Raw genomic sequence first — 27,602 nt, forward strand, 5'->3', positions numbered from 1 at the left:
TTTATTCATAACTTGTATTCTCTCAGGCAAGCAATTTAAAACATTTCACTAAATCTACTAACAAATTAACATGACTGAAACAGAACTGATTCTCTTTGCCACAACCTAGCTCTTTTAAAGCTTGGTGGTAGCCGGGCATGGTGGCTCACGCCTGTAATCCCAGCACTTTGGGTGGTCGAGGCAGAAGGATCTCTTGGGCCTAAGAGTTTGAGACTGGCCTGGACAACATACCAGGACCCAGTCTCTACAAAAACAAAAACAAAAACAACAAACAACTTTAAAAATTAGCCAGGCATGGTGGCATGCACCTGTGGTCCCAGCTACTCTGGAGGCTGAGGTGGATCACTTGAGCCCAGGAGTGAGCCATGATGGTGCCACTGCACTCCAGCCTGAGTGACACAGTAAGACCCTGTTTCTAAAATAAATAAATAAAAAATAAAACTTGGTGGCATCATCACCTGCCCCAGCCTCTCCCACCCCATCTGATCAGAGCCAGGTCCATTTGATTGTAGGTTATTTTCTCTTCCAGCCCTCCCTTCCCACCCCAACCCTGAACCAGGCCACAGCTGTCTCTCTGATAGTTGCCTTAATAGCCTCTTAACTGGTCTCCGTGCCTTTGGTCTCACCTCCCTCTAATTCAGTAGCTATTTTGAAACCAAATTATCTTTCAAATCTGAGCACACCACACCCTACTAAGAAAGCTCTCCAATGTGAGCAGGACCAAGTCCACGCTCCTTACCCTGAATGACTGGGCCCTTCCCAGTCCGGGTTCACTTACCCAACTATCCTCTCCTCCTGCCGTTCCCTGATCTTATTACCTGCTCCAATTATACTAAGCATCTTTCATTCCTCTACTGGATCTGTCTTGCTTTCCAGAATGGGGACACAGTATTCTCTTTAGGCCTCAGCTGGCACTAAAACCTTCCCTGATTCTGGGGATGGGCTAAGGATTCCTTCTATAGGATCCCAGAGCAAAGCCCCTGGTCTCTTCCTCCCAGCCTTGATCCTATTTCTTGCTAAGTGCCTCCTTGTTTATTTGCCCTCCTATTAATAGATAGACTCACCTGAAGGCAAGCACTGCATTCGTCCTTTTGCTGACTCCATTCAGTGACTAGCACATCATAAATGTCCAAGAAACATTTGTTGAATGAACAAATTCATGAATATACTCTTGCCCTCTGTGTTCCATACTCCCCATTATTTAATAATGAAAACACTCCGAAACAGTATACTAAGCACTTGGGGAAGTGAGTTACAACTTTTATCTCATTGAGTAACCATCATACATTGTGTCAAAACACCATGGTGTGTTATTATCATAACTGTCAACAAAATTGAGAAAGACTTGGTCCCACTTGAATGACCTGATTACAGAAGGGGTCCATGGTACATGGTAGCCACCCTCCCCCTAAGCCCGTGTCAAATAGCAGCCTATAATTAAATGAAGATTAAATTTAATCTATTATTTCAAAAAGCATATGTTACTTAAATATTAGTAACTCAGTTTTAAAAAGGCACACTACTGAGAAAATCCAGCCTTAAAGGCCTTTTCCCTAAGGTGGGGAAAAAAAAAAAAAGAAAAAAAAAAAAAGGCGGCATGCTGATACACATGCTGTAAAATCTAAGTGCCCCAATCATCTGTCATTTGCTTGCTTCTGCTTGCCCCTAACCAGTTGGCTCTGGCTTAAAGATATCCCCTTAATGCAATTCATTGAACAAATACAAAGCAAGAAAAGTCAGTTAGTCAAGAAAGCATAAAAACAGGCAGGGTGTGGTGGCTCAAGCCTGTAATCCCAGCACTTTCGGAAGCCAAAGTGGGCAGGCGAATCGCTTGAGCCCAGGAGTTTGAGACCAGCCTGGGTAACATGGCAAAGCCCGATCTCTACAAAAAATAGAGGAGGCGGAGGCTGCAGTGAGCCGTGATCATGTCACTGCACTCCAGCCTGGGAGACAGAGTCTGACCCTGTCTCAAAAACAAAAAAAAAAAAGAAAGAAAACATAAAAATAAAACAGGTATAGCAGCTACACAACATGCTCAAAGTCTTTGCAATACTATCATACATACATGTACCATTTCATACTTTTCAAAGCACGTTTGCATCCAGTCTGTTTGGTCCAGATCTCCAAAAGAAGGCATATCAATCTTTATCCCTATTTACAGTTGAAAAAGTTGAAGCCTACAGAGGTCATGTTCTCTGCTCAATGTCACAGAGCCAGTGGGTGCAGAGGTCCTGACCATCAGATGCCCATGATTTTTCGATCCACCATGCTGTGATCAGCTTGCCCCATTGATACTGGGAGAGCAGAGGACAGGCCCCAGGTACTCAGTTCACTTCTGGATGAAGATGAACCATTTCCCCTCTCCTTCCTCTTTGGCTCCTTTTCTCCGATACAGACTCGAAATAGCAAAACCAGATGAAATGGATAAAATCATGGTCAGCCTGGTAGAAAAGGAAAAAGAACGTTTTCTCTTTGATTTTCCCTAAATATCACCAGCTCTGCTTTTCTCTCGCAGGCTGTCAATACCAAAATTCACCTATGAGACTCTAAGCACCAGCCACAAGTCAGACAAGCCTGGCTCCACATGCCAGAAGCTATTCACCTATTCATCTTCGAAGTGGGGAAGGTGACTCTCCACAGTGCATGCCCCATACCTAGGGTCTGGCATGTAGGAAGGTGTGGATGTTTTTTTCTCCTTTCCCACCCATATGTTCACAGGGAAGCAAAACTTCCTGAGCACCAGTGAACTCATTGAAAGAAAGCGCTTTTCTCTGTCTGGAACCCTGCAGGAACTGAGATCTTCCCAAATATACAGGGGAGTAAAACCAACACAGTCCCTGCCCACCCTATGCGTATGTCTAAACACATGTGCAGTACATATTGGGTCCAAAAGGTACTAGGCATTTTGCCTGGTACCTCCAAACATCCTCCCACTAACTAGAGACAAAGCAGTTCCCTGCAGGAGGTGAGATCTTCCCAGATATACAGGGAAGTAAAACCAATACAGCCCCTGCCCTCCCCACAAGTATGCCTAGCCACACATGCAGTATATATTTGGCCCAAAAGGTATTTATTTTAAAAAATGAAAGTCCAGAGGCAGTTTAAAAGTATTACATTAAGAAAAACTGCTGGGTGCAGTGCCTTATGCCTGTAATCCCAGCACTCTGGGAGGCCAAGGCAGGTGGATCATTTGAGGTCAGGAGTTCAAGACCAACCTGGCCAATATAGTGAAACCCCATCTCTACTTAAAAAAATACAAAAATTAGCCAGGAGTGGTGGTGGGTGCCTGTGATTCCAGCTACTTGGGAGGCTAAGGCAGGAGAATTGCTTGAACCTGGGAGGTGGAGGTTGCAGTGAGTGGAGATTGCCCCACTGCACTCCAGCCTGGGCAACAGAGACTCCATCTCAAAAAAAAAGAAAAAGAAAAAAAAACTTGATAGATCTCTCAGCATTAAACAATACTTTTAATAAAACAAATAATGTGAAGGAGTTCAACATGGTGTGGCTGGAGAGAACTAAAATGCAGATTCTCAAAGTCACAGGACAATAAAATAGCTTCAAGGGAGGGAACACCCACCATGTGTCAGGATCAGGAACACAGGCATATCCAGACCCAGCATCTCTAAGGAAAGCTGGAACAACTGTCTATACAGAGGTGTGGGGCCGCTCTGCAGAAGCCTGGAAAAGGGGAGCATTGTGACCGGTAATATTAATCCAAAGAAATAATCAGATGTGTACAAAGATTTCTGTACAAAATATGTTGCATAGCATTATTTATAATAGGAATAAAATAGTTTGAACATTAACTACAGATAATTGGTTAAATAAATGATGGAATAGCCATGTGATGGAAGCTAGGAGCATTAATCATCCCATTTTATTTTACTTTTTTCTAATTTTAATTTTTATTTCAATAATTTTTGGAGTACAGGTGGTTTTTGCTTACATGGTTTGGTGCACCTGTCACCTAAGCAGTGTACACTGTACCCAATGTGTAGTCTTTTATCCCTCACCCGCCTCCCACCCTTCCCCCAGAGCCCCCAAAGTCCTTGTATCATTCTTATGTCTTTATATACTTACAGCGTAGCTCCCAATTCATCAAATTTTAGATGAATATTTAAAATCAAGAAAAACTGCCTATGATAAAAAGTAGGGAAAGGTTACAATATTGTTTTAAAATATACGCATAGTGCCAGACGTGGTGGCTCTCGCCTGTAATCCTAACACTTTGGGAGGCCAAGGGGGTGCGGATCACAGGGTCAGGAGTTTGAGACAAGCCTGGCCAGCATGGCGAAACCCCGTCTCTACTAAAAATACAAAAATTAGCCAGGCATGGTGGGTAATGCCTGTAGTCCCAGCTACTCGGGAGGCTGAGGCAGGAAAATCGCTTAAATCCGGGAGGCGGAGGTTGCAGTGAGCCGAGATCGGGCCACTGCACTCCAGCCTGGGCAACAGAGTGAGACTCCATCTCAAAAAATAAATAAATAAATAAATAAAATAAAATATATGCACAGAAAAGAGATAAGAAGATTATGCACTAAAATAAGATACAGATTTCTAGGTGGTGGGCTTGCATAAGATATTCTTACTTTCTTTTTGATACTTTTCCTTCTTTTTAAAATGAAAATGAATGGTATCTATAACTACAATACAATTAATAAATTTAGTCTTTTTTTTAAAAGGGAGTTCCTCTTCAAATACCACAGGCTTTTCCAGTAGCTTATGATGTTAACTGAAAGTTTTTCATTTTGATAAAATATACATAAAAATGTATCATTTTAATAATTTTTAAGTGTACAATTCAGTGGCATTAAGTATCTGCACATCATTGCCATCCATCTCTAGAGCTTTTTCATCACCCCAAATTGAAACTATGCCCATTAAACAACAGCTCCCTATTCTCCTCTCCCCTGGCCTCTGGTAACTACTATTCTACCTTCCATCTCTACAGACTTGACTGTTCTGCATACCTCATATAAATGCAATCAACCATAAGACAGTTGTCTTTTTGCGTCTGTCTTATTTTACTTAGCATAATGTCTTCAAGGTTTGCCTATATTGTAGCATACATCGTAATTCCTTTTTAAGGCTGTACAATAGTCCATTGCCTGTATATGCCCCATTTTGTTGTAGGACATTAGTTTTTTAATGCAGGCTTTTAAAACCATGTCTGAACATCAAAATGATCAACAGTACACATAATTTAAGATGTGTACCATTGGAAACAATTATTTTACAAACTCTCTCTCCACCTGCTGAAAAGCCACTAAAATACTGAATATTAAGCTATATTTTGCAATAAGAAAGAATAAGGTGCTAGACACTGTAATAACAATGCACATGTGTCATTTTCATGAGCAGTTACAATGGCTGGCTCAGGAATCAGAACAGTGGTTGACTAGGAAGACTGCAAAGGGGCACTGTGGATATATCTGGGCTGATGGAAATGTCCCATATCCTCATGGTGTGGATTACACACAGGTATGCATCCATCATTTGACAAAACTCACAGACCTATACACTTAAGATCTGTACACTTCACTTAGAGCCTAAAGGAAATCAGAGTAAAATATGAATTTTACAAAAACAAAGGAGATTCTACAGTTCAGCTAGTGAGACTTACTGCCATCCACCACTTTAGGGCCCTTTGGCAGGTCTCTACTATACCTGGAATTAAGCCCAAGCTCCTTGCTATTTGGTGCTGAAACACTGGTTTGTCTAGGAGAGGCTGGGAAACATGTGGTGGACTAACTACCTACAATGCCAGGAAATCTGCCCACGTTTAGGAGACAGCCCAATAGGCGTGAGCCGCAGGTGGTGGAATGCCTCTGTGTGGGGGTACAAATGAGGTACAACCAGCTGCACGCCAGGCTCCAGGCCAGGTGTCTTCTCAGGTGATGCAAGGCTGCATCCAAAACCATCCCAAAGAAACAAGGTCTCTCTCCAGAAGGCGGTGAGGGAGGGACATTCGAACACAGAAACCTGCAGAGGAGGAGGGTGTTGTCTTAACACCCTTGTCAGGCTGGCTGCAAGCTGTCTTTCCAGTCACTGTGGCCTTGGACTTGGCTAGAATCACGAAGAGCTGAAAGTTACTGCCTCCTTATTAAGTGTGGTTATTTGTTACTCTCCTCTGTGCAGTTTGCCTTTATAAAATGTCAAGTTTAGGCCACACATGGTGGGAGGCCTCAGCGTCCCAGCCACGGTGAATTTCCTCTAAACCATTTAAAGCACTAAGAAGTCAGAGAATTTTTTTTTGTTGTTGTTATTTACTATTTTATATTCTCCACACTACTATTCCCCTCTATTAAAATGCAAGACCCAGTGGCCAGTCGATCTCCGGGTGGTTCACAGACAAAAAAGCATGCAAACTTCTTATCACCTTAAAAACAGTTTTGGAAACACAAAGCAGCCCCAGCTAAGTCAAATGGCAAATTAGAAAACGGCAGGCAGAAACTCAAATACTCTCCTCCACTTAAACGTTATATATATTTTTATTTTATTATTAATTTATTTTGAGATGGAGTCCTGCTGTGACGCCCAGGCTGGAGTGCTGCCATGCCCAGGCTGGAGTGCAGTGGCATGATCTTGGCTCACTGCAACCTCCACCTCCTGGGTTCAAGTGATTCTCCTGCCTCAGCCTCCCAAGTAGCTAGGACTACAGGCGCCCACCACCACACCCGGCTAATTTTTGTATTTTTAGTGGAGACGGAGTTTCACCATGTTGGTCAGGCTGGCCTTGAACTCCTGAGCTCAAGTGATCTGCCCACCTAGGCCTCCCAAAGTGCTGGCAGGCATGAGCCACCATGCCCGGCCTACATATATTTTTTAAGTGAAGCAAGGGTTCTGAAAAGCTTACTGATGTGGACTCACTATAATTTGAATGAAAGGCAGTAACCTGAAGCAACTAGTTCTCACAACATAAATGCTCGCACAGGATGACTGAACCTCCAAGACTCCAAGCACATAATATTCGTCTTTGGGTCACGCACAGAATAAGCCACCTTTCCTTCTCACATTCTCGGAAGCTGATAACCACAAAGCTGACCTCTGCCCCTCCTGGTTCCTGGTTCATGTGGCTCACTAGGAAAATCCTCATTAACCTGTCAGCAGACATTCTGCTTTCCAGCCATTGAATCAGGATGACAAAATGTCCTAAGAAGCCTCAACCTCACTTTTGAAGCCATCTTTGAAACTCCCTATCTGAGGACTCTGCTCTGTTTTTGGATTTCTCCCCAGCCTGGAGCCAGAGGTCCTCACTGGCATATTTCTGCCTGGGTGAGACAGCCTGGTGGGCGTGGTGTGTGGCAGTGCCTGTCACCTCCTCATGCTCCAGAGCACACAGCCACACACGTACAGTCCCTCCTCTGTCCCCCAGGCTGGGGACAGTGACGTCAGCCCATCTTATTGAGGAGACTGTAGATTCTTATCGACAGCCTACCTTTCAGTGCCTCCGAAAAATGTCATTACTGATCTAAAAACCAGCTAGGACCTGCAAACTAACTTAAACCAAAACATCCTCCCCCTAACTGGAGACAAAGCTGGTCAGTCTGTCCCTAGGGACCCTGAACCAGATGTAGACTGTCTTTTGATAACATTTTATCTAGAGGAATAAATATTGTCCCCAACCTTTGCCCTGACAAATAACCAAGTTACTTTCCTTCCCTGGATGGACTTTAAGAGTACTTTTGGGGCTGAGCATGGTAGCTCACACCTGTAATCCCAGCACTTTGGGAGGCCAAGGCAGGTGGATCACTTGAGGTCAGGAGTTTGAGACCAGCCTGGCCAACATGGTGAAACCCCGTCTCTACAAAAAATATGGAAATCAGCTGGGCATGGTGGCACATGCCTCTAACCCCAGCTACTCAGGAGGCTGAGGCAGGGGAATCGCTTGAACCCGGGAGGCGGACGTTGCAGTGAGCTGAGACCACGCCACTGCACTCCAGCCTGGGCAACAAGAGCGAAACTCTGTCTCAAACAAACAAACAAAAAAAGAGCATTTTTGCTATGAAGAAGCAACTACATAGGAGAAACAGTAAATTCTGATGAATAAACCTTCTAGTTGACTGAAATCCCTCCTAAATGTTTTCATTGTAATTTTAAGCTCATTTGTTCTCATAGCATCATGACTGGTATTTGGTTGTTGGAACAGGAACTGAATGATCCCAAAGCCAGGGAAAACTAATCAACCAACAAAGAAAAACAACACCTGGGCTGATACGGCTTGATATGAAGCCTGCTAATTGACCTATCTTGCAATTCCATCTTCATCTTCTGCAGACCAGAGCTTTCCACGTTCCCCAGCAGAGCATTTAGAGAGGTAAGGCAGGAGGTGAGAACATCCAGATGAGAACTATGTCCAAACATCTTGCTGTTTCATGTCCACAGACTTACTGCTCTGCTGCAATTAGTGAGCACCTCGTTGTGTGTCATAATAAACTCTGCTGTATAATTAGACATTTTGCTCTGTGCTGCTCTGTTTGCAAAGGTGTTTCACGTATGTTTTCTTAACCAGGATCTAAACAATTTGAGGGCAGGGGCTGGGTCGAATACGGCCATGCTTCCTTGACTTTTCAAAAATCACTGCCACTGGCCCTAGAATCTCTCTAGAACAGACGCAAAATGACAGCAGGAAAACGAGTGTCATGAAGTACAAATGCTTTTCCCAAGGGAAGCCACCAAAGTTACTCCTTCATTTTTCCTGGCATTCTAGTGAATTTTAGTTGCCTGGGCCCAGAGCAAGTCCACAGCAGAACATCAAAAAGCAAGAACTCAATAAATATTAGCTATGTTTATGGTGTTTGTGTTATCATTAAGTGGTTACACGGGCATACTGCACAGCAAGAAGAGGAAACTGAGTCCTTAGTAACCAGTTACTGAAACCAGTAGCAACTGATTACCACTAACCAGTTGACTGGCAACTGGTTAGTATTAAAATGATAAAAGCAGGCACATGGCCTATAAAAAAATTTTTTTTAAACCCTACCACACACCTAAGAGTCTCAAGAAGGCCACAACACTACTGGTCATGCAGGGCTCAGGACTGGCCAAGGTCAGCTCCCACTGGTTGGTGCCAATCCCTCGGTTAAGTACTTTGAATCTCATGTGACTGCCTGGCACAATGGACATTCACAGCCTCCAAAGATGCTACGTTATGATTTGCCATGTGATACTCATTTAATAAGGTAGATAAATGTGCAGTATAGGCTAGACTTCCAACAACCCTAGTTCTCATACTAAAAAAAGGAAAAACCCAGTGACTTCCACTTTGAAGTATTAGCTTCAGTTATGAAGCAAATTCACTCATGTGGATTGCTCAGACCCAGGTAAGGCTGTAGAAAACTGGATTTTTCTCTATTGCATCTCTGCAGAAACTAATAGAGTCACAGGTGTTCAAAAAATACCTGATTTTTTCTTTTTTTAATGTAGACACCACCCAAGTCACTCTGGTATGCTATATCAGGAGCTTAAAGAGGTTTATTTACTCACACAAGACAGTAAAGGAATGGTTCTCCACCCATGCTCTCTCCCCCTCCCACCCAACATAACCTGCTCCATTGTCCCAAACCAAATATGAAAACCAAATTATTCACCATTAATTTACAACTGGGCTTGTCTCATCTAAAAAGTGGTTGCCATAAACGGTATCACACTGTACCCTTTAAAAACTGTTTTTAGGCTGGATGTGGTGGCTCGTGCCTGTAATCCCAACAGTTTGGGAGGCTGAGATGGGAGGATTGCTTAAGCCCAGGAGTTCGAGACCAGCCTGGGCAACATCACAAGACCCAACCTCTACAAAAATAAAAAAAGTAGGCAGGCATGGTTCCATATGCCTGGAATCCCAGCTACTCAGAGGTTGAGGCTGGAGGATGGCTTTAGCCCCGGAATTTGAGGCTGCAGTAAGCTGTGTTTGCACCATTGTTCTCCAGCCTGGGCCACACAGTGAGACTTGTCTCAAAACAAAACAAAATAAAAACTGCTTTTAAAGAATTTGATCTATTACTAGGAAGAGATTTAAATATTGTTTCTGTATGATGGATATGCTTGGAAGTATGTAGATAGAGTAGTATCTAGGCTGGTCATCAAACCACCTCAATAAATAAATGAATGAGTAAATGAGTAAACAAACCAACCTCAGGATTATACCTCTGTGGCTCTAGAAACAACCCGCTTACCTAAGTCATCCTAAGAGAGGTATTTTAAATGCAGATGGACATCTAAAGAAAACTGGGAAACACAGCAGGGAAGTAAGTACCAAGTGGACTAAGGAGGTCACAGTGTCCTTGACTAAATATGGACTGTAAGAAAGGCATGACCTCATTTTCTATGTATGAATTGGAAACTGAAATAGGCACCAAATTATGCCAGGCATAAAGCCCAAGGCAGTCAGAGAAAACACATTATCTACTTAATACACAAAGATGTTCATTGAAACTTTATATTGCAAAAACAAACAAACCTGTGTTTAACAATAAGGTAATACATGCAAAAGGAATTACAGCATGCTCTCATAACCACATATTATGCTGCGATTTAAAATCATACTTAAATACTTTTAAATAGTTTAGGGAAAATGCTTCTGTGTTTTGTGAAACATACACACATACACACCATTTTTTATATGTGTGTATATATAATGTATACACACACACACTTACCCCACACACACACATACCCCACATACACATGTATTTCCTCAATTATGTTATAAAAATAAATCGGCGGCCAGGCGTGGTGGCTCACGCCTGTAATCCCAGCACTTTGGGAGGCCGAGGCAGGGGAACGACCTGAGGTCAGGAATTCGACACCAGCCTGACCAACATGGAGAAACCCCGTCACTACTAAAAATATAAAATTAGCCAGGCATGGTGACGAATGCCTGTAATCCCAGCTACTTGGGAGGCTGAGGCAGGAGAATCACTTGAACCCGGGAGGCAGAGGTTGTGGTGAGCTGAGATCACACCATTGCACTCCAGCCTGGAAACAAGAACAAAACTCCGTCTCAAAAAATAATAATAATGATAATAAATTAAATAAAATAATAAATTGGCAGGAGATACCCAAATTGTTAAAGGAGTTTTAGGAGTGAAATTAGAGGTATTTTTTCACATTTAAAAAATATTTACCAAACTTTAAACAATTAGCTGATATTACTTCTATTTATAATTAGGAAAAATAATTATTTTGAAATTTATTCTGCTACTATAGAATAGACTGGAGGGGGAAAGTCTCCCTCACAGTGACTCGGAGCCTTAGCTTGAGATTTCCATTTCTTTCTTTAAGCACTTTGGGAAGTGGATCTTTCAACAGATCCCTGTCATGTTCCTTAAGGCAAGCTCTTAAGCACTGTCAAAGGAGGTCCTCTCCATTGCTCAGTGACTTTTGATGAAGAGTCTCTTCCCTGTTGGAGCCAGTGCCATATACTACATCTGTCCTTTTTATTCCTATTCCTCCTAATCGAATGAAATACTTTTGTTATACTTCGGGAGGAGGTGTGGAGAGGGTGCACTTCTCCAGGCTATTTTTCCTGGGCTTCTCTTTTTGTCCATCTTGTGATATTAATAATTTGGAACCCTCTTATACTGTGGAAGCCTAACTCTAGGTTTCCTAAATAGAAAGGGCTGAAGATATATGAACACTCCTATTACACATCTTACTCCAGGAATTGTCACAATTCATGTGCAAAACTCTCCATTCACAGATAAACAGCTCTGGTCTTTGAATTATCATATTAGACCCAACCAAATTCAGTGAATCATACAAGGCAATTTGAAATAGCTAAAGTATTTGAAAGGTATTGAGGTATTCAGTGCGGTCTCAGCTCTGCCTCCCAGGTTCAAAAGATTCTCCTGCCTCAGCCTCCCAAGTAGCTGGGATTACAGGTGCCTGACACCATGCCCTGCTAATTTTGTATTTTTAGTAGAGACGGGGTTTCTTCATGTTGGCCAGGCTGCTCTTGAACTCCTGACCTCAGGTGATCCACCTGCCTTGGCCTCCCAAAGTGCTGGGATTACAGGCGTGAGCCACCGCACCTGGCACCATTTCTCCTTTGAGCATGAAAGAGTAGATCACCTGGCCCTAGGCAGAACACATTTCTTAAGTGAGAACAATTTCAACTTTCTTTTCTCCTTCAAGGTCTTCACAGCAACGTTGCCCTTAATATTTTAAGTAATACTGAGCACCTTTTTAAAAAGCTCACTAATTTGTTCTATGTCATTTGGTGAATTTGGCTTTTAAGGAAATTGGGGACTTTGAACCAAATTTAAACAGAATAACAATTCTTTGGACATGGTGAGATCAAATGGACATTTGCAGTTACTTTAAAAGAAATATATTTTTAAAAAACTATCTCAACATGCTCCTTTCCTTAGCAATCTGTATTGTTCTAATGACAAAGACCAAGTGACTTCTAAATAACTTTATTGTGAGGTATCAGTTGTTTCTTTTATCCCCCCCTTGACCAAAAGCTATGCCAACCTTGTTAAAATAAGATACAGTGTTGACTTAATTATCTGGGTAATTAAGCTTTTCTTAAAATGAACTTCTTGGTCATAATATCCCTTTCCTGGAAGCCCTCCTTTTAATCATCCTACATCTGTTGAGTTTTTAAAATTCAATATACAGGCCAGATGTGGTGGCTCACGTTTTGGAAGGCCAAGGTAGGTGGATCACATGAGCTCAGGAGTTCAAGACCAGCCTGGGCAACATGGTGAAACCCCATCTCTACAAAATATACAAAAATTAGCCGGGGGTGGTGGTGCACGCCTGTCGTCCCCGCTACTCGGGGGACTGAGGCAGGAGAATCGCTTGAGCCTGGGAAATGGTGGCTACATTGAGCCAAGATCACACCACTGTACTCTAGCCTGGGCAACAAGTGAGACTCAGTCTCAAAAAAAAAAAAAAAAAAAAAAAAAAAAATTCAATATACGACAGCTAAGATTAAATTTAGACCTAGTCTGGGAATCAGAAAAGCTAGAACTTATTCCTAAATTTATAAGGGCCAGGTGGGTATGGGCTTGAACCTTAGCTCTGCCATTTACTACCCGTGTCATCTTGAACAAGTACCTTAACAAGCGTAGGCCTCTCATTGTTTCCTCATATATATCATATGCTGAGATACAGGCACATACTAGGTGCTCAATCAATGCACGTGATTAATACTTTTGATTCTCAATCTCTAAAAATTGAGATAAAATAATTCTAGATATACAATGATTGTAAAGTATTTTATATACCTATAGGGCTCTATAATATAAATGTTTCTTCAGTTTCTGCAAAAGGAGATGCGTTCCCATTTTCTATGGTGCCTGTGTTTAATATTAAAAGCAGATCATTTTATTCTATAGAGCTTTTTTTAGTATAAAATTCAAACTCTCCCCCCACCACCTCAAATTACTGCCACTACCAAAATTGAAAAAACGTGATAATAGGTTTTGCTAGTTTTGTTAGAGGAAATAGTCCATAAGATTTGGTTTCCTCCCTGACTGAGCTATAAAATGACTAAGAAATCTATATACAACAGGTAATGTTCATGGAGAATATCAGAAGTTTCTGGAGAGACTGTTACAGGCTCTTTCCTAGCCCCTCCACACACACTGGCTCTGGGGTCATTAACAGGTAGTTCCTTTACATGGTCACGTATGTGCAGCTTATTTAACTTTCAGTGGAATCTTATACATAGCTGGATTTCCATTTCAAAAGATCTGTCCATGTTTTTTGAAGAAACCATAAACTGTGATATTTATCATCATAAAACACCTCATCTAAGAAACATTTAACATAATTTTGCTATTGTTTTGTTCTTGACAAGCCAGGAACTTAAAAGCTCATGAGAGGTTTTATTTTTTAATTTTGCATTTCTTTTTTTTTTTTTTCTTTTAGACGGAGTCTTGCTCTGTCGCCCAGGCTAGACGGTGCAGTGGTACAGTCTTGGCTTACTGCAACCCCTGCCTCCTGGGGTTCAATGCAATTCTCCCACCTCAGCCTCCTGAGTAGCTAGGATTACAGGCATGCAATATCATGCCTGGCTAATTTTTTGTTTGTTTGTATTTTTTAGTAGAGATAGAATTTCATCATGTTGGCCAGGCTGGTCTCGAACTGCTGACCTCAAGTGATCCATCCACCTCACCTCCCAAAGTGCCGGGATTACAGGTGTGAGCTATAGCGCCTGGCCTTTTTTTTTTTTTTTTTTTTTTTTAATAGAGACGAGGTTTCACTATGTTGCCCAGGCTGGTTTTGAACTCCTGAGCTCAAGCGATCCTCCCACCGTAGCCTAAGCAATCCTCTAGCCTAAGCCTCCCAAAGTGCTAGGATTGTCCTCCCCAAGTGCTACGATCATAGGCATGAGCCACCTTGCCCAGCCTAACTTTGCATTTCTTAATCATCTCAAAAGCACGTGAACCTGAGGCTGCATTGGCCTTTGTACTCCCATGCTACCTCTCCATCTTAGGATTTGTAAATCGCTGACAAATAAGCCATCATTCACTCCCAGCAAGGTGTAATACACCTGCCTACTCAGCGGCAGTACCTACATGTGTCCATCTGTCTAGAACTCCATATAAACTCAAGGGCTGCATATTTTCAGCTAACGTAGACCCACTTTTGCAAACTGGTTCATTTCTCCTCCTCTTTACTGTGCTTCAGAAGAATTGGGGTAAAATGTTCTTCTATTCATCACCCACACATACCAGGCCACTCTTCAGCTCCCACTGTAATTCTTTCCCTCCAGTTTAATGCTGAGAAAGAGTAAGTCAGTCTCACTCTCTCTCACCCTGCAGCATTTTGCAAAAACAATTATCATCTGACACCAGAAGGCAAAGCAAGGTTTGGAAAACCTATCAATTTCTTCCCCCCATTTCTCCACCCTTAACTCTGTGATAAAATATCTCCGCCCTCCAGGCAGCCTATAACCTCATACTCTGGTGTTTTTGGGAAAAGGACCTCAAATGACACTTGTTGATAACATTTTGCTTCTCTGCAAAAACACAACTCCATTAAGTACTTTGCTTACATCAGCCATGATAATCAGGTTAGCAATGTTTTAAGGATGAGTTAGAATTACTAGACCTGCGAGGATAAACCATCTGGATAGTTATCTCTTATGTTTAACCTCCCTTTTGTGACTTCAGGAGATTCTTTTTCTTATACTAAAATCAAACCTAGTTATGTCAGCCTTTCATTAAATCAAGGCAAAAGGGAGGCAATATTGTGGTATGCGTCAGGTGGTTTAATGATGACACAGACTACTCTTATTTCCACTAGTTATCTCGATATGATTCTTACATGCACACAAACACACACCAGTTCAGATGAGCAGCCTGGGCTTTCTGACAACCTTTGGGGCAGCTCCAAGAAGGTAAGCCTTAAAATAGGAAAGGCTCGAGTGAATATACAGCATTTGACTCATCTAAAATGGGCAATGTAGTAAATTCGTGTCTAAAAGCTTTTCTACGGATTGTAGGAAGTGTTCAAAGTCACCAGTTACTATAGAAAGAAGGGAAGGTGGGAGGGTACAGGGTGGAGCAGGGAAGAAGAAGCCCTTGGGGTACCCTTGTGAGGCACTGGCAGGGCACAGTGGCAACGGAAGAGACAAGATTTTTATCAAAGGACATTGGTTGGCGCGGTAAACAAAGGTCTCTAGAGAATATGCCATATTGTGAACACCTATCACCAACAAAATTCAAAGTAAAAAGTAGCTTACAATGTGGGCTACATATTAGAGAGCTTACAGAGTTGCAATTATTCAAAAGTTTTGAGCACAGAAAGACAAATCCAAACAGATATTCGTCAAACGAAGGAGTCACACAAATCTCCGATTTGTAACTGCCTCCTGAAAGCTGTTTTACTTTTACAATGAGTACTGCATCAAAATAGGTGCATATTCTAGATAAATATCCGTTTAAGTCTCTTGACTTAAAAGGAAAGAAGAAAGACAGTACCACCATACAGGAGTGCCGCTCGTCACACGCTCTGGCCACTTGGGACACCTGCCCATCAGGGTGGCATGTCACTGCCTCCCCATCACCAAATCCTCTCCCCGGCCTTAGAACGCAGCTGCATCCCGCTGGTGGCCCTGCCAAAACGGTCCCCACATGCAAAGTGCAGGGTGCCAATGCCCCATCGCTGGAGAGCTTGCAGCGCTAGATTTTCAATGACGCCACATGGAGAAAACGTGAAAAGAAACAAGGACGAGAAGGCGACCCCAAACAAAAATGTGCTCCCCTTCTTTAGTGGTCCATGAAAAAAAAAAAAAAAAAAAAGAGAAAGAAAGAAAGAAAGAAAAAAAGAAAAGGAAAAGGAAAAAAAAAGAAATCCCAAACTAGAAATAAATGGTCAAGACCGGCTTATCAGGACACATTCGGGATACCCCTAATCCTTACCTGGACTACGAAACAAATGTTTAAAAATGGAAGTACCTGGGAAATCAACTTGGACGCATTATAAAACAGATCTCCCCACCGTCACCATTACCACCAGCCATGGGTAAATAAAAACCCAGCACTTAAGCTACTAGAAACTACATTTTAATTAGAGCTGAGGTTTACATAATCGCAAATTACATAATACTGCCGTGCACTAAAAACCCTTCCATAGGTGAAGCTTCACACCATCCAGTCTTTTTAACATTTTCCAGAGAGGGCTGGAAAAGTCTGCTGAATAATTGAGGGGAGGGAGGGAGGGAATGGGGTGCTGGAAAAGTCACCCTTGACAAGCTGCACACCCGACCAAATGTTTCAGGATAAAGAGGGACTAGGAGCAGGTGACTCCCCTCCGCCCCCGTGTCCGGGCGTGTAAGGCCAAGGCAGGGCGAGCGGGCGTGGGGCGCGGGGCCGGGGCTTACCTGCTCCCCGAAGTCGATGGCTATGTTGGTGATGCCCAGGGGCACCAAGAACCGGATCAGGGGCCAGTAGTGCGTGAGCGCCGGGAATTTCACCATAGTCCCCGCCGTGGGCTGACCCCACACACATCTGCTGCCGCGAGGGGACTCTGCGGGGAGGCGAGGGGCGACGGGGCGACGGGGCGACGGGGCGAGCGGGGCGCGGGCCGACAGAGGCCGCGGGCGGCGGGGCCTCGGGCGCGGCGGCGGCGGCTCCTCCTCGCGGCTGCGGCGCCTTCTCCGAGAGCGGCTGCTCTAGCAGGGGATCCGCAAGCTCAAGTCCATCCCTGCTGCCCTCCCACACAACAAAGATCTGCCGGGAAAAAAAAGAGGAGGGACGGCGGCGGCGGCGGCGGCAGAAGGTTCTGCTGACAGCGGCTCCATTATAAGCGCTCTGGGGCCCGGAAATAAATAACCGCGCGCACGAGGCGCCGCCGCCGCCGCCGCCGCCGCCGCCGCCCGGAGGAAATCAGGGGCGGGAGCGGAGGCGCGGACACCGCCAGCGGCCCCGGGGGCGGGCTGGGGAGGGGGCCGGGCCGGGCGCGCCGCGGCCTCCTTTCCTGTGCCGTCGCCTGCGCTAGGCGCGGCCGCCGGGGGCGCTGCGCACGCTCGGGCCGTGGGGCTGGCGCCTCCGGGGCGCTGGGCGGGACTCGCCGCGGAGCCTCGGCCGGCCCGGGGGCGGCGGCGCTGAGGGCGCGGCGGGGACGGTCTGGGGGCTTGGGGACGCCGGTGGGGGGCGAGGGCGGTGGGCCGCCTGGAGACCCCGGGGTGCCCTGGCTCGCCGGCCGGGCCCTGTAGCCCGCGTCCCGTGGGGCCGGGGGCCGGGGTTCCCGCGCTGTGCCGGGAGGGCCCGGCCGTCTGGAAGACTTGCCAGCCGGGGCAAGCGACGTGGGCTCGGACGCGCGAGGAGGGCTGGGGAGCCGGGCGCGGGGCTGGGAAGGGCGCAGTCCGGCGGTGGCCGGGCTGGCGGCAGGCGGGGACTGCGGAGGAGGCAGCTTGCGCCGGGGCTGGGGCCTGCTTCGGGGGACTAGCGGCCCGGGAGGTATGGAGGTGCCGCTCCGGGGTGGCGAAAGAAACGTGGAAAGGTCGTCCAGGAGGGAGCCTGTCCCCCAGGGTTTCCAGGGGCAACAGTGGCCCGTGTCCCTGGAGGACATGCGCCAGGGCAGCAGGGAGTGGTCCCCGCAGGCTCCCAGGCTGGGGCCGGTCGCCTTCTGGGGCGCTCAGACCTGTCTGCTGCAATTTGCAAACAGTACGCCCGAATTCTTTTCATTGTAAAAAATTGCTATTAAAAATAACTCGTAAAGCCTATCATCTCTTTTAAATAAAGGGGAAGAAAGAGGAAAGTGTGTTCTGTTTTGTAATACCGGGCCCCAGTGATTTCAGGGTAACTAGTCGCGGTACTGAGAGTTTGACCTAAAGCTCGGCAGTGTGACAGCAACGCCAGCATCCATCCCCGCACCCCAGGACTGTGACGCGAGGGAGGAGGACCCAGTGAATGAAAAGGGACTCTGGGCAGGGCTGGCTTCACGGGCGTGCCATCTGTGCAGTCACAGAGGGCCCGCACTTAAAAGGACTAACGCGCTGCTGTTGCACTCTTGAATTTGAACAAGGGTCTCTGCGTTTTCATTTTGTAGTGGGCCTGGCATAGTATGTAGCCTATCGTGGTCTTACTATTTTGTACCAACTCTCACACACATCTCTGCATTTAATAAGTATAACGAAGTAAAGTAATTTATTATTAAAAGTAAAGTATCTTGTACCTAGAATGAACCGATTAACTCACAATTTAGCTTTGTAAAGCTTTTGTAAATAGTGAGCTTGAGACCTCAATATCCTGGGTTCAGGTATTTCCCAACTACTTTGAAAGTGTTAAATGTTTCCATAGGCCGGGCGTGAGTGGTGGGCACCGGTAGCCCCAGCTACTCAAGAGGCTAAGGCAGGAGAATGGTTTGAACCCGGAAGACGGAGGTTGCAGCGTCACCCATGGCACTCCAGCCTGGGTGACAGAGTGAGACTCCCTCTCAAAAAATAATAAATAAATAAATAAATATTTCCATATTTTACATCCTTTTAAAATACTTTTTTGAAATTCCACACAATTTGAGCAGGCTTTGAAAAATAGGAAGCTAATTTACCTTGTAGCTCTGATGTAACCTCAAATTACATTCCCTATGATTAAAATTAAACTTTGGTAAGTATTTATTGTTAAATGTGTCAAATAGCAATACTGTATTTAAAAGATTTCCCAGCAAAACAGGAGGTTCATGTGGACAGGACTGTCTTCAGGAGCAAGTTCCTGAAAGGTGTGTTTTAATATATTTGAATTTAACTTAAATATACAAAAAGGGAGCTTGTTATTTAAAGGAATTCTCTGGGAAAGAGGTTTCTTTTTTCCCAAAACAAATATCACCTCATGGTTTATCATTCTGTTATTCTAGGTTTCATGGGCTCATTTTACTTAGAGCAATCTAATTACACTGACCTTTGTCTAGAATGTGGGATTGATGAGGTCCTAGATCGATCTCCATCAAGTCCAGTTTGCTTTTATTGGTCTCGGGACAAGGACCGCCACAGCCCCGGCTGCCTGATGTGAATGCACACCTTTGGTCTTTAGGGGAATGATGAGAAAATTCCAGTGGATCAATGAAAGGTCATCATCCTTGTTTGAGTGTTCTAAAAGTGCGTTTTTTAAATGAGTGATTTGGAAGTGTCATCTCTGATTATGGCAAAGAGCCCTTTTTAGATTTTAGAGGCCTATGAATTTCAGTAACACTGTGGCAACATGGAAACTAATGAGGCATTTCATTATTTTTTCTGTCACAGTCAAAATCTGAAACAGATTTCAAAGAGAGTTTTGGGCTCCTCTTTATTTTTTATTTTTATTTTTAATGATTACAATAGACTTATTTAAAGTGAAACATTGGCAGACCAAATAATTCTTAAATTATATGTTTCAGGTTTAACCATTTTCATAAAAATACTTGGAGGACAGCTGCATCCACGGACTTCAAATATATGATGACTTTTTTGACCATTCTTCTCATTCTTTTCTTTCCCAAATAGGCGCTTTCAGATATGGCTCATGGTAGAATTTATCCTCTTCATGTTTGGTCCGCTGCTGTTAAGGCAAGATCTGCTGTCTCATAGGTCCAGTGTTCTAATGCGAAACATCCTGCCGTTAGAAAGCCGTCTTATGGCTTCCTTTACATCTTCATCCTCATATATCGTCTCATCTCACGTTTACTTTAGTTTCTCGAATCCTGCAGCATTGTCATACCATTTTCAAATACCATCCAGCTACCTGTCTGATGCTGCGGTAGCCAGCCTGCCAGCCATCTTGACCCAAACGCGAAATGTTGCCTTCTCCCTCTCTCTTTTTATTTATTTATCTAATTTATTTTATTTTATTTTTGAGGTGGAGTTTCGCTCTTGTCACTGGACCCAGGCTGGAGTGCAATGGCGTGATCTGAGCTCGCTGCAACCTCCACCTCCCAGATTCAAGCGATTCTCCTGCCTCAGCCTCCCAGGTAGCTGGGATTACAGGTGTGCACTACCACACCTGGCTAGTTTTTTGTATTTTTAGTACAGACGGGGTTTCACCATGTTGGCCAGGCTGGTCTTGAACTCCTGACCTTAGGTGAGCCACCCACCTTGGCCTCCCAAAATTCTGGGATTACAGGTGTGAGCCACTGCACCCAGGCTCTCTTTTTAAACTTTGTTGTTTGAAAAGATAACTTCAGAATGTAAGTGATGAGAATGAGTAGGAAATTTTTTTTTAATTACCCAGAAGCCAAAAAGACATCCCCAAGTCATTGGGTGTTTTCTTTTGGAAGGTACAGCTTTATCTTCTATTTATAAAGTCTTAGACTTGACGACTTTTGGTCAAAAATCATTATAAGATTTACAAACTACACTCAATAGTGTAAGAAAAAAATACATGTAGAAAAACCATGCTGGAAGAAAATATGCTCAACTATTCACAGTGGATAGTTATTGCTGAGTGGTATGAATATGGCTGATTATTCCTTCCTGGGTATACTTTTCTGTGTTTAATGCAATGGGCATATATAAGTTTATTTTTTAAAAGTTTAAAAAAATTATAAAACTTTATTGGAAGTGCAAGGTAGCACTGATTTCAGAGCATGGAAAAAGTTACTCTTTGCAAAACAATTTCTTAAATGACCAGCAATATCATTTTGGTGCCTAAAATTATTAACTCTAATTTTTTAAAGGAGCTAATGCAGAAAGAAAGACTAAAAGTTACATACATGTCTAATTTACCTTTTTTTCTGAAATTGATCTTAAATGAATGGATTCAAGTAACCCCCCATCAACCCCTCACCAAGGAACATCTGCAGCAAAGGGCAAAATAAAAGATCACGTTTAAGCTTATCCAGTTCTAGAACTCTGCAACTCAGACCTCCTTGACTTGAGGAACCCAATGATGTCAAGTTGGGATTGTAGCAGTGAACATGGTTTGGGAGCAGATGCCATATTGATTTGTGTAAGCTTGACCCAACAGGGTTATCTTCATTGATTCCATGCAGTTATCCTATGTCATATATTTAGTATAGCCAACTTATTTAACAACTTTGATGGAAGGCTTAGTCCTAGAGATTGGTGTCTAGTTTTGAGTCACAAATCTCCAATACAGGGTAGACGAGGTGTAGATTTAAGCCTCACAGTTCTATATTTGGGCCACGAGTAATTTTGCTCCATGGCTCGTTGGGAATGTGATAAGGGGAAGTCTACGATTTCAGCCTATTTAATTGTGTTCATGTAAACATCATCCTATTGATAAAGTCATGATTTCTGCCCAGTTGCCAGATTCCAAGAGAGCAAAAAGAGAAGTTATTTGCTTCGTCCCGGTTGTTAAGTTTTACTTTTGCTATTCCAGCCCAAAGCCTAGGTGTAATTTGCCTGGGCTAATTATTAGTCAGTTTCTGTACTCTCAGCACATGCCAGAAGTGGAGTTAGGAGGTGAGGGGAATGGGTAAATGATCCTGAAACTGTCATTTGCTGTAGATAAGCTAGAATTAGCTAGCTAAATTCTGCCAAGATTTATAGTTATCACTTTTAATGACTTCCTTAATAATATTTTTAAAGGGACCACACAGATGCTTCAAAATGTGTGCTGTAAAAAGGAATGGGGAAGAATTCTATATACTGATATGGAATAATCTGTAGAATATTTTGTTAAGTGAGAAAAGCAAGGTGCCAAACCATAAAATGGTATTATGCTATTTTGGGGGCAAAAAGGGAGAGAAATATGAATATGGGTGTGTGTGTGTGTGTGTGTGTGTGTGAATTTGGTTATATTTGTGAAAAGACACACTAGTAGGATAAGCCAAAAATTAATTAAATGTTTATGAGAGAAGGAAGAGAACAGGTTGGAGTTGGGATGGAAGAATGATTTCTCTGAATGTACCTTAGAATCTAATTTTGGCTTTGGAAACATTCATGTTTTACATGTTGAAAAAATAAAATTAAATCAAAATAAAAATTGACAGCAGATATATTTCACACAAGTGTTTTTCTTACTTAGTACCCTTTTATTCTGAGGAAAGAATTTGAGGCAGCTTAAATCAGAGCACAGATATATACTGTATGCACTTTGATAAATTTTGATTTTTCTATAACTACTAGAGAATAAAACCATTTGGAGAGACTCTTGCCAGGGCAACTGTGTAATCTGGTGGCACTGTGTATTGGTAACTACTAACTCACTCCTTCCTCTGAAAAGTGACCTAAAAAACAAGAGTAAGTTTTGGGATAGATTCTGCCTCTGCCCCTCAGAAATGACACCACCACGAGCTGACTTTCAGGATTCTTGAAGTAATGTACTTTATATAGGTAAGCATTTGATGATTTGCTGCTTATATTTGGCTCATAATGATGCAACATAAAAGGTGAGCATATATGTAATTCATCCTGGCTCTGCAAACCGCAGGTCTGGCAAGGCTTAATGAGGAGAGTGGAATGAAGAGCTGCAACTAAGACTAAACTAAAACTACTTTTTGTTCTCTTTTTTCCCTCTTTCTTCAACTTCTGATTGTTTTGTTTAAATGACCAGAATAAGAGAGAATGCCTGTAATTAAAAATATTTAATAAAGCTTACGTTATTATCCTTGCCACCTATTCAAAATCTTCTAAAAATTTTTTCCACCATCTAAAGGAGATACTACTTAATTATATAAAAGGTAGGTAATAAAATACATTTCTCTTTTTCTAATCAGGCAGTGAGGCATAAACTGTTGGGGCATGCTGCTCGGGGCCACTGCTGTCTGGGACTAAAACATTGGCATTGTGGTCTGTACGGAGAAACTTCATATTCTTGCTTCCTTTTCCAGTCACTGCCCCAGCATTCTGCTCTGAAGCAGAATGCCTAATTCAACCATCTCATCAGTGTTTCTAGATCTTTAAACGCTTTTTCCTCTTTCATGTCTTCTGCAGGATGTTTACCAGAGTCACTGTTGATTTCGGTGTTAGGGAAGGTTTCCTCTGGCTGTTCAGTTTCCATTTTCTTGTATTAAATGGACACACCAATCCGTTGAAAAACAAAGAAGCTGGTACATTTGGCTTATTAGAAAGCAAGCTGTAAAAAAAAAAAAAAAAAAAAAAAAGACTCTGACTCTCTTTTTAAATTTATTAAAGCTCTTTTGAAATTTGTTAAAGCTCTTTTGGAATATAATTTCTTCCATAAAGATTTCCTGGGTAATTCTAGCTCACTTTGGTCACTTCTCTTCCATTTAATATTTTGGCAGTCAGAGTCAGGGCTGTATTCGTTTCTATTTCGAGTGTATAAGTCTGATATCTACCACAGAATATTACATTTCCTGAGGTTGAAACTATTTAGAGAAGGGATTCCCAACCCCTGGGCCATGGATAGGTACAGGTTTGTGGCATGTTAGGAACTGGGCCGCACAGTGGGAGGTGAGTGGTGGGTAAGCAAGCAAAATTTCATCTGGATTTACAGCCACTCCCCATCGCTCACATTACCACCTGGGCCCTGCCTCCTGTCAGATCAGTGGTGGCATTAGATTTTTTTTTTTTTTTTGAGACGGATTCTCGCTCTGTCACCAGGCTGGAGTGCAGTGGCATGATCTCCGCTCACTGCAACCTCTGCCTCCCGGATTCAAGTGATTCTCCTGCCTCAGCCTCCCGAGTAGCAGGGACTATAGGCACGTGCTACCATGTCCAGCTAATTTTTGTATTTGTAGTAGAGACAGGGTTTCACCATGTTGGCCAGCATGGTCTCAATCTCTTGACCTCATGATCTGCCCACCTCGGCCTCCCAAAGTGCTGGGATTACAGGTGTGAGCCACTGCACCCAGCTGGTATTAGATTTTCGTAGGAGTATGAACCCTACTGTGAACTGTGCATGTGAGGAATCTGTGTTGTGGTCTCCTTTTGAGAATCTAATGCCTGATGATCTGTCGCTATCTCCCATCACTCCTAGATGGGACCGTCTAGTTGCAGGAAAACAAGCTCAGGGCTCCCACTGACTCTACATTATGGTGAGTTATATAATTATTTCATTGTGTATTGTAATAATAATAGAAATAAAGTGCACACTAAATGTAATGAGCTGGGATCATCTTGAAACCACCCTGCCCCCAGTCTGTGGAAAAATTGTCTTCCATGAAACTGGTCCCTGGTGCCAAAAAGATTGGGGACAGCTGATTTAGAGTACTGTTGCATCTCCTTTCACCCTCCTTCTCCTGTATCCCTAAGGCAGTAATAGACACTAAATAATATGTTTTGAGTTGAGTGTTTTATGTGTTGTGTGTGTCTGTGTTTTTTTGTTTGTTTCTTTGTTTTGTTCTCGCTCCGTCGCCCAGGCTGGAATGCAGTGGCGCCATCTCTGCTCACTGCAACCTCCGCCTCCCAGGTTCAAACGATGCTCTGGCCTCAGCCTCCCAAGTAGCTAGGATTACAGGCGGCCACCACCATGCCCTGCTAATTGAGTGCAAGTTCTATGCAGAGAACCTTGCAGAGAATTTCATAGCCCACTGCAGTGGAGGGGCATCCCAGCAGAAGCCAAAACACTGGTGCTCTAGAGAGAGGGAAACTTGAAGAGTGAGTTCAGGGGTAAAGCAAGGGTACTGGGGGATAAGACTATGGAACTGTACATTTAGAGCTCAGACAGCTAGTGAAGGCTCCATCAGGATGAGGGAGGGGCCGGGTGCAGTGACTCATGGCTATAATCTCAGCAGTTTGGGAGGCCAAGCTGGGAGGATCGCTTGAGCTCAGGAGTTTGAGATCAGCCTGGGCAATATAGTGAAACCCTATCTCTATTTTTAAAAATAAAAAAAGGTATTAAACAAAAAGATGAGGGAGGGATTGGAGTGTGCATTGCCCATTTTATTTTATTTTTTCATCATAATTATTAGCTATTCCTGGATTGAGCATTTTCCATGTGCCAGGAATGTTGTTAGGCACCTCACATGCGCTGTGACGTGCAATCTTCAGAGCAACTCCCTGAGGGAGGGACTGTTCATTATCACCTGGTAATGAATCTGAGCAGAGGAGTTGAGCGGACCATGAAAGAGACTCAGGATCACAAAATAGCAAAGCTGCAAGGAATTTTAGAGATGATTTAGTCCAAGGGTCTATCCTGTGCTTTAGTTTAAAAAGAGACAGAAAGGGCTGGGTGCCGTGGCTCACATCTGTAATCCCAGCACTTCAGGAGGCCTAAGCAGGGGGATCCCTTGAGCCCAGGAGTTCGTGGTTACAGTGAGCTATGATTGCATCACTGTACTGTAGCCTGAGCAAAAGAATGAGACTCTGTCTAAAAAAAAAAAAGGAGAGAGAGAGAAGAAAAGGCAAAGCTTTCCTGGAAGGACAGCAGCTATGTGGGTGGTTTCTCAAAAATGAGGAAACGGGATAGTTTGGGGCAGGGGTCTGTGCCACAGGCTTCAGAGAAGAGACAGTGGGGTCAGGGCTCCTCAAAGCTGGAGCAAAGTCACCACTAGAGCAGTGATGGGGGCTGCCTTGATCATAATTGCGCAACTAGCCCCTCTAGGGCACTGCATTATTTCCAACCTACTTTTCATATCAAGTATAGTAGTTCCTCACAACTCATCTGTGAGAAGGTCTTTCAGTTGAATTCTTTTGGTAGAATCTAAGGAAAATCAGCTTAAACTAGCCTAAGCTGAAAAGAGGGATTTATTATGAAGATATAGTATGTTCCACAGAACCCAATTCAAAGGCAAAGTGGCCTCAGGAAGGAACCGGTACTAGAGACTCAGCTATTGTTAGAACTTGCCCTGCCTCTCTAATTACTATTCCCCCTGACCTCCTGCCTGTTACCTTTTGCTTTTCTGGTCCAGATGGGGGTAGAAAATGCCCAACCCATAGCTTCTGAGCTTAGATATTAGGTCCCTTTTTCCCTCAGGTCTATATGTCAACAAAAGAGACTGAGTGGTCCAGCTTGGATCAGGTTCCCATCCTGATGCAATCAAGATGAGTCAGGGGATGGGGTCATATTGTCCATCATGACTACTGGGTGCCCCAGGGAGAAGTGGCCAAGCAGACAACTCAACAGGTGTCTTACCCATGGCAGCCTGCTGTGTAACACAAGTATACATTATCCCATATGTACAAATTTTCAAAGATGCCTCTGCCTAACAAGGCTCAACTACTCCAGTGACAATCCCAAATGTACTCTCTTTCCCCAACAGAAGACAATTCAACCCAATAACTCATATCCAGCCACTGTAGGCAATACTGGGGTCCTGGCACCAGGGTTCATAGACAGTGCCATCTTTTTCCATATAAGGGAATATTGACCCCTTTGACATATAACATGATGGTCTCAGGGTCCAGGGCTTAGGAAGTGGATCTATTTGGATACCATTGTTTAACCTATCACAAGTAGCTTCATTAAAAAGGTAAAGCAGGCCGGGCACGGTGGTTCATGCCTGTAATCCTAGCACTTTGGGAGGCCGAGGCAGGCGGATGACGAGGTCAGGAGTTCAAGACCAGCCTGGCCAACATGGTGAAACCCCGTCTCTACTAAAAATACAAAAATTAGCTGGGCTTGGTAGTGAGCACCTGTAGTCCCAACTAATTGGGAGGCTGAGGCAGGAGAATCACTTGAACCTGTGAGGCAGAGGTTGCAGTGAGCCAAGATTGCACCACTGCACTCCACCCTGGGTGACAGAGCGAGACTCCATCTCAAAAAAAAAAGTAAAACAAAACAGATGAAATTGATTTTTAATATATTTTGTTTAACCTAATGTATCCAAGGCATTGTTATTATTACAACACGTAATCAATATAAAAATATCAGTGCGATATCTTACATTCTTTTTTCCGACTAGGTCTTCAAAACCCTGTGTGTCTGCAGAGGCTTTCTCTTCTGTCTGCATCTTGTGGTGAGTTGTTCTTCGACTGGGGCACAGCTGCACACACCATGGGGTCGTGTTCTGCTAGAGGGACTCACCCAGGATCTCTGCTTTCATAGGGAAGGGTGGCTTTGCCCAGGAGAATAAGCACCTTGCGTTCGGTTGCCTGGCACCCTGCGACTAGGTGCCAGATATTCAGAGGCCACGTGCCTGCCCTGGCTCAATCAGTTGGCAAAGGCCCTCTGTCTGGCACCTGGGGACCCTGGCCGTGCCTTTTCCCATGGGAAGTTGAATCCAGGCGCAACCCTTTTCTCTGGCAGTTGTGTGTGTGGAGAGGGTGGCCTGGCAGGGCTGAGTTCTTGCACCTCACTTCCTGTTGC

At 43.7% G+C, this 27,602-nt stretch overlaps 1 protein-coding gene and 2 pseudogenes across 1 annotated transcript in view; all 3 read right to left on the bottom strand.

Moving 5' to 3' along the window:
* ANKH (ANKH inorganic pyrophosphate transport regulator) overlaps positions 1-16,970 on the bottom strand; it is a 160,684-nt gene extending 143,714 nt beyond the window's left edge. Inside the window, exon 1 of the mRNA XM_003821942.5 lies at positions 16,838-16,970. Within this exon, the coding sequence (XP_003821990.1) occupies positions 16,838-16,933 (96 nt within the window). The 5' untranslated portion in view covers positions 16,934-16,970. The remainder of the gene's footprint in view (positions 1-16,837) is intronic.
* The window catches only part of LOC117980218 (histone-binding protein RBBP4-like), a 74,628-nt pseudogene extending 57,654 nt beyond the window's left edge, over positions 1-16,974 (bottom strand).
* Positions 16,975-19,235: 2,261 nt separating this feature from the next.
* Positions 19,236-26,160, bottom strand: LOC117980219 (cytochrome b-c1 complex subunit 7-like; annotated as a pseudogene).
* Between the last annotated feature and the right edge of the window lie 1,442 nt (positions 26,161-27,602).

This window comes from Pan paniscus, chromosome 4, assembly GCF_029289425.2.
Source record: "Pan paniscus chromosome 4, NHGRI_mPanPan1-v2.0_pri, whole genome shotgun sequence".
NCBI classification, from domain to species: Eukaryota; Metazoa; Chordata; class Mammalia; order Primates; family Hominidae; genus Pan; species Pan paniscus.